Raw genomic sequence first — 6719 nt, 5'->3', positions numbered from 1 at the left:
TCGGAAGGCTCCGAGGACACTTGATCGTACCGCTCGCACACGACGGACGCACTTTTTAACTGTGTAGTTTTTATATCCGTGTGTTGTATCCTATAGTGAAATAAAACGGCTACGGCCTTTTAATACGTAGTTTTGAAAAGCAAAACTTAAAAAAATGTACACCGACGTTTTGAACGAATGCCCGGAGACTCTACTTTTCGTTTTTACCAAATTTTTTATTGGATCGCGTACAGTTGCGTTTAAATTTAATTTAACATATTTTCCTTCGGAAGAAGGCTGAAGATCATGAGTGCGTAACACAATACAAAACATATAAACATAATCCTATCCATAAAAACGCTGGCCACTCTGGTATGGTGCAGTGTCGCACATCCTACACGCGTAGCTGGTGCAGTTCTATCTGGCACATCAGTAACTAGATTTACAGTTTCACCATCAACGTTATGTGATCTTGACGTGGTAGAATTGTCTCTATCCTCATTTTCATCTTCGGTTATACCGGTTTGTTGGGCTTCCGTTTGAAGAATCACTTTTCCTAAGCTCGTAGAAGCTACCCTGAAGGCTAGTTTATCGACAAACCGTTCCGGTTTATCTTCCTTCGGTGCAGTGTATCTCAAAATGATGGTGAAAATCAACATCAGTGCGTTGATTATCAGCGAATCGCGGAAGAAGATTACTGCAAGTGAATAAGTAGCTAAAGTCAGTGAGAAGAATTATATTTGTAAAGAACAACCATTGATATTTACGCATTTTGGGAACGTTTTCTCCGTGATACGGTACACGCCAGTACAGATACTCCATGTATGTAAAGTGGCCCATACAAGTTGCACACAGGATATAAAACCGCTCAGTGCTACCGCTGTTCATCCAAAGCACTGCCAAATTAATTATGATGATTACTGAAAGAGTCGAACAAGAAATACTCAAACAAGGTAATTAACATTGCGAAAAGCCTCTGCCGTTGATCTGGTTGCTTACAGAATCCAGGTGTTAGAATAGCACCATAGATAGCAATATGCCGTTCCAATGTTATGATGTACTCCAACGATGGGTAGCTGGTATTGTCTGGCAAGAAGATGTGTAGTACCACTGCGGATTTGATCTTCCATTCAGCGTGCGACATTTCAATGTCTCCTGTCGTTATGTTGGATATTCGGCTGATGTTGATTTGATTCACATCTTCAAGCCAAGTGCCCAGGAACATTGTGCATTTGAGATTATCGAAAGGCCAGTTAGCGGTATTGCTAACACAAAGAGCCTCATATTGACAGGGAGGAACGCACAATACCGTTCCGGTAGGCTTCAGCTCGCATCGATGGTTTTCGCAAGCGTTATCGCCAGTGCCACTTTTCAAACTTGCAATGAAGATAGAAATGGTTATTGAAAATTTAAGATAAATTCTCTCTTGTTACTCGCTTACTTGTGAAATGCAACAAACGTTGGGCGCCATATCTCACTTGCTTCGACTATTAATTTATTCATCCCGTACTCAGTTTGGTCCCAGGTTAGCAATTCATCCTGCCAGGTGTTGGACATCCACACATATAGGTACAATGTTGATCTTCCTTCATCCTTGGAAATTTTTACAAAGAAATTGATCGGTCGGTTATCTGTTTTGATGAAGCTTTTCCAATGTAGAAGTAACATACCACATCGTAGTTCTGAACATGCATAACCATTGTAACATTGACTGCCGTGTTATGATCCTTTACGGGTCGTTCGCTTTTGTCGTAATTTTGACAGAACAGATTCCTTAGAAGCTTACCTTCCATGTTACCACCAGAAGCCTGACAATTGATTGTGGCTATATAGATTTAAACATCGGAACCTTGTTACTGGCACTGTGGGTTTTACCGTACACTCAAACCATTTTCCTTACCACCATGTTTACAACACAGAATCAAAATAAATACAACAGAATACTGTTTAATTTTCAACATTTTCAAATTTGTGCCGTCGCCTCTTGTATGTCTCAACGTTACGTTGTTCTGAAATGTGTACTGTTCTGCACTGAACACACAACTGAAACGTTCCCCTTAGCTTAATAGACATTCGGTTTCATCTTTGTACATTGATAAATGTGGTACGCCCACAATTTATATCAGCGATAATTGCTCTCCCTGAAAATTGGTATTCAGTTTCTGGGCAGCCAGAGCATTTGCGGCTCAATTACAATCCAACAATAATGTTATTTCTCAATTCACGTCGTTACATTTGTTTTCGGTTGTTGATAAATAGTCAGTTTTGATCAATTGAATCACCTTCCAGAAATGAATAATGATATTATTCAGAAATGTAAAAGCTGGATTCCTTTACTATTGAGCGATTATCTGAACCCAAAGTTAAGTATATGACAAGAATAGCATGATCCATGATGTCGTTAAAGTGTTCTGAAACATTTAATAACTAGATAGAAAACATTTGAAGATTTGAAAATGACGTGTTTTGAGTACTACACTAGCCAAGACTAATGTACAGGTTAAGCAGTGTTAAGCGGTGTATATCATTAGATATGACCGTCATGCTGTTAATGTATTAAGTATTAAGTTGTCATTTAGATTTGTTGTCACTTAAATTAATGTTTATCACGGATTTTTTGCCACAGAAATCAACATCATCATCCCAACCCTATTTACCCTTATGACGCTGTCTTTTTCCATATGGAATATCGAAAAATCCACATTTTGACTCAATTTCCAAAAGAACCTGTGAACTTGTGAACTTTTTGATTATTAATATTTATCTCAGTTTACAGTAGCGCACTGAAAACCAGATAAGCAAATCAGTATTCGTCTTGAATTTAAAATTGCTGTACAGCTCGTAATGGTCAAATCAGCCTCTCGGATGATCTACCAAACACATGAGTCCAAGTTGTTTAGTCAACCTTAACCCAATCATACCCAGAAAAAGCAAAAAGCATACATTCGCCTACCGGTCAACTGTATTGAGGTGACAAAAAATGTTTAAAGTGTATGGAAAATGAATGTTTATCAAAAATATTTTCTATAAAATTTGAACAAAAATATAAAAGAATTCCACATACACATTTATCACACAATTTGACAGTCTTCGCTCAATGTCAATAAATGCAGACAACCTTGTATAAAACAAAAAAAAATTAAATATATAGGTTATATAGAAAAATACAACGATTATTTGACCAAATGTATGCAATTACGACAAAACATTGGTAAATGAATTCACATGTTGTACCCACGTACTATAACATTTTTTTCGGTATCAAATTGAAAAGCATAAAAGCATAACAAATCGTACAGCAAAATAGCATTATCCGGTCCATGAAGATGATCCCTAAATCGGCTCGGTGTTGTACAGTGCTCACAATTATTGCATTAGGTGCATTATTGCGGTCATATCCATCAACTACTAGATTGATTGTATCACCGTTTGTACTGTTTTCCGCGTGTCGGTTGTGTTCCCGTTCCGTTTGGCTTTCCTCCAATGGCCGTGATACTTTTGGGTCGATCACGGTATCAGCTTGTAACAATATGCTTCCCATAGTAGTAGAAGCTGCCCTTAGTGCTAGCCTGTCCATCCATCGCTCTGAGCTGTTCTTTCTTGGTGCAGTATGCCTCAACACGATGGTGAAAATTAACATCAGCACGTTGATAAGCAGCGAGTCACGGAAGAACAGCACTAAAGATAAAGTTAAAAGAAGCGAAAGAACTTTATGATACATGTTTGGAGTAGAATTGCACTGATATGTGTAGAACAGCTTACATATATTGGGAACATCTTTGCTATTGTATGCCAGATGCCAGTACATGAACTGCAGAAAAATATAGTGGCCCAAACACGTTGCCGTAAGAATATGCAGCCTATCAGAGCTGGTAGTGTCAATCATTAGCACTGCTAAATTAACTGCCACCATCACTGTACAGATCCATACAACCGGAATAAATAAGAATGAATTAAAAGAATCACACATTTGGTGAATTTTCGTTCGTTACTTACTAAATCCAGGTGTCATGATGGCAGTATAAACCCCCATGTGCCTTTCTAAAGTAGTTATGAATGCAATAAACGGAAAGCTTTCATGATCTATATCATTCCTTGATGCTGTTTCGGCAGACAATAATTTCCATCTTTTATCGTCTTTAACTTTATCTACCCATACTTTTGGTTCCGCTGTGAGGTTCAGCTGAGTCGAATATTCCATCCAACTACTGAAATGCATCGTACATTTCAATATTTCGAACGGCCAGTCTGCATTCGTACTGGTACAGTGAGCCTCATAATTACATGTTGAAACACATGTAACACTGCCATTGTGTACCACTTCACATGTATGACCATAGCAGGATTTATCGAGAACGCCAGCATTATTACTGATGGTAGAGCGATAGTAAAAGACTTAATGAGAAACAATTCTGTACGTGTACGCTTTTAAAATTATCTACACACGTTTCAGTTGCCTCGATTGTTGGTCGCCATAATTCTTTGGAGTCGATGATAACCTTCTCCTTATCATAATCCGCTCTGTTCCAAGTGAGATACTCGTCCTTCCAGCTGATCGTCAAATATACGGCCAGAATTAGGAAATCGCTATCGAACTTTGAAGGATTGCATATAGGATGTCAGCATCAGTCGTATTATTTTTTTTTTGCAACTAAATGAGCTTAGCAATAACAATTCAAAACTTTACCACATAAAACTCTTTCAATTCAATGGATATGGTAGCATTTACTGCAGTTTGATGATTTTTAACGGGACGTTGTGTTTTGTCATAATCTGAGCATAACAGTTTCCGCTGAAGTTTCTCCTCTATAGATGAAGTTTCGCCAACGCAATTGATTGTCACTGATAATGGGAAACACGTCGATGAGTAAAACATCTACCATGTAATTGTGAAAGAGATCGCTTAAACCCTTACCCACGCTATTCACTAGCAGAATCACACAAAAAGTTGTTACATAAAGAAGAAAGATCACCTTACACATGTTTTACTTATCACAAGCTTATATTAACCTACACGGCACGATTATGGAATGTGTAAAAGAGTAACAATCTTTACGATACTAGTTCAGTTACATCCATTCGATACTGGTATGTGCAATTCGCGACAGCTTCGCCCTATTTATAATTAAATCATGTAAACGCCCATTCATGTTGTGGACTGCAAACTATTAGAATTGAGGTCCATCCTGATAGTGCGAGATAACAGCTGGATTCTTAGTAAAACTGTCAAATACATTGAAACAAATGTGTCGATGTGAAAAGACGTCATTCGTAACTTCGATCGGAGGAAGAACAGTTGCAGTTGCACACTGAAAATTGTACAAAAACTGTATGTTTTAGGTATGACAGCACCAAAACGTTACATTAGTATTTTCTGCTAGGCTACTTGCTAGGCTGCTTACTATTATAACGTTGGCACGTTGGCAGTCACGTCTGTATCTCACCGGAAATGGACAGATCGTATTAAGCTAGAGAATAACGTGTCACGGACCTTCACCACTAATTCCGGGGTTCCGCAAGGCAGCAATCTCGGACCATTACTGTTCCTTCTGTACATCAATGATGCTGCTTTACTACTAGCTGATTTCAACATTCTATTATATGCTGATGATGTCAAGCTGTTTGCCGCGGTGAAACATGTCTCAGACTGTTCTCGTCTTCATGTGGCAATTGACACATTCAGTTCTTTGTACCGTCAAAACTCACTGCTACTGTCCATCGAAAAATGTCAAGTAAAGTCCTTCTCATGATGCAGATCTCTCATTCGTTTTGACTACAACATTGAGAATAGTTTATTGCAACGTTCGGAAAGTGTTAGAGACTTAGGTATCGTTTTTGACAAGCAACTCAGTTTTAGACCTCATATGACCAATCTAATTAACCGCGGTAATCAGACGCAAGGCCTACTATTTCGAGTGACTAAAGATTTCCGTGACCCCATGAGCGTAAAAATCCTATTTTGTTCGTTGGTCCGACCATTCTTAGAGTACGCGAGTATAGTTTGGTGTCCTTCAATACATGCCTGGAGCCAACGCATCGAAGCGATCCAACGGAAGGCAACCCGGTTTGCCATTAGGTTTCTTCCCTGGTGAGCCAACGACACACGCCCAGACTACGCAGCACGATGCCTGCTCTTGGGACTTTGGGCTCAATGTATGTTTGTTGCTGGCCTCATCGGTAACGATATTGATGCACCGGCTCTTCTTAGCTCCATCAACTTATTTGCCCCGTCCAGGTGTCTTAGACAACGGGAAATAATTAAAACTACGCGGTATCGAACCACTTTCGTTCAAACAGATCCCGTTAATGTAATGTGTACAGTTTTTAATGCTAATTACAATGTGTATGAATTTGGTATTTCCCAATCGGCATTTCGCGAACGTCTCCGCTTCTGTCCATCAATGTCCAACTCGTCTTGTTAGGTCCGTTGTCTCTTTGTCACATTACCAACTAAGTATTCATTAAGACTCGTGCATGTCCGATGAAATAAATAATAATAATAATAATAATAATAATAATAATAATAAAAGCTCAAGGACGATTAAGTAAGTAAGAGTCAAGGACGATTCTTTGTTGGCGTTCTGGAATCCATTGGTTATTGTATTGAAAACACACCATAGGTAAATCACTGAATAGATAGATAGAAATCACTTAATTTAAGCAGGAACAGGATTAGCAGTTGGTGTATTGAATACTACCAAACAGATGAACGTTCAATATTCGATTTTTCAAAGAGAACT

General features: G+C 38.7%; 2 protein-coding genes across 2 annotated transcripts; both read right to left on the bottom strand.

Moving 5' to 3' along the window:
* Window positions 1–245: 245 nt before the first annotated feature.
* Window positions 246–1940, bottom strand: LOC128302702 (acetylcholine receptor subunit alpha-type acr-16-like). The gene is made up of 6 exons (XM_053039567.1): window positions 1880–1940; window positions 1650–1804; window positions 1421–1572; window positions 979–1355; window positions 747–899; window positions 246–676 (listed from the first exon to the last, which is right to left on the bottom strand). Exons 1-6 carry the CDS (start codon window positions 1938–1940, stop codon window positions 246–248), a joined length of 1329 nt encoding a protein of 442 aa, XP_052895527.1.
* A 1280-nt stretch (window positions 1941–3220) lies between these two features.
* Window positions 3221–4961, bottom strand: LOC128305132 (neuronal acetylcholine receptor subunit alpha-5-like). Its single transcript, XM_053042438.1, has 6 exons — window positions 4895–4961; window positions 4667–4821; window positions 4426–4574; window positions 3976–4349; window positions 3742–3894; window positions 3221–3657 (listed from the first exon to the last, which is right to left on the bottom strand). Exons 1-6 carry the CDS (start codon window positions 4959–4961, stop codon window positions 3221–3223), a joined length of 1335 nt encoding a protein of 444 aa, XP_052898398.1.
* Between the last annotated feature and the right edge of the window lie 1758 nt (window positions 4962–6719).

This window comes from Anopheles moucheti, chromosome 3 (genome assembly GCF_943734755.1).
Source record: "Anopheles moucheti chromosome 3, idAnoMoucSN_F20_07, whole genome shotgun sequence".
In the NCBI taxonomy this organism is placed as follows: domain Eukaryota; kingdom Metazoa; phylum Arthropoda; class Insecta; order Diptera; family Culicidae; genus Anopheles; species Anopheles moucheti.
This window is presented reverse-complemented; position numbering and strand designations above follow the sequence as displayed.

What these genes read in the sequence shown, in the direction of transcription:
- LOC128302702 (XM_053039567.1), bottom strand. Translation starts at nt 1,940, where the DNA reads ATGTTGAAAATTAAACAGTATTCTGTTGTATTTATTTTGATTCTGTGT. An exon ending in TCTGTGTTGTAAACATGGTG is followed by an intron (nt 1,805 to 1,879) that starts GTAAGGAAAATG and finishes AAATCTATATAG; the next exon opens with CCACAATCAATTGTCAGGCT. An exon ending in ATGTTCAGAACTACGATGTG is followed by an intron (nt 1,573 to 1,649) that starts GTATGTTACTTC and finishes AAAATTTCCAAG; the next exon opens with GATGAAGGAAGATCAACATT.
- LOC128305132 (XM_053042438.1), bottom strand. Translation starts at nt 4,961, where the DNA reads ATGTGTAAGGTGATCTTTCTTCTTTATGTAACAACTTTTTGTGTGATT. An exon ending in TCTGCTAGTGAATAGCGTGG is followed by an intron (nt 4,822 to 4,894) that starts GTAAGGGTTTAA and finishes TCCCATTATCAG; the next exon opens with TGACAATCAATTGCGTTGGC. An exon ending in CAAAGATGTTCCCAATATAT is followed by an intron (nt 3,658 to 3,741) that starts GTAAGCTGTTCT and finishes CTTTATCTTTAG; the next exon opens with TGCTGTTCTTCCGTGACTCG.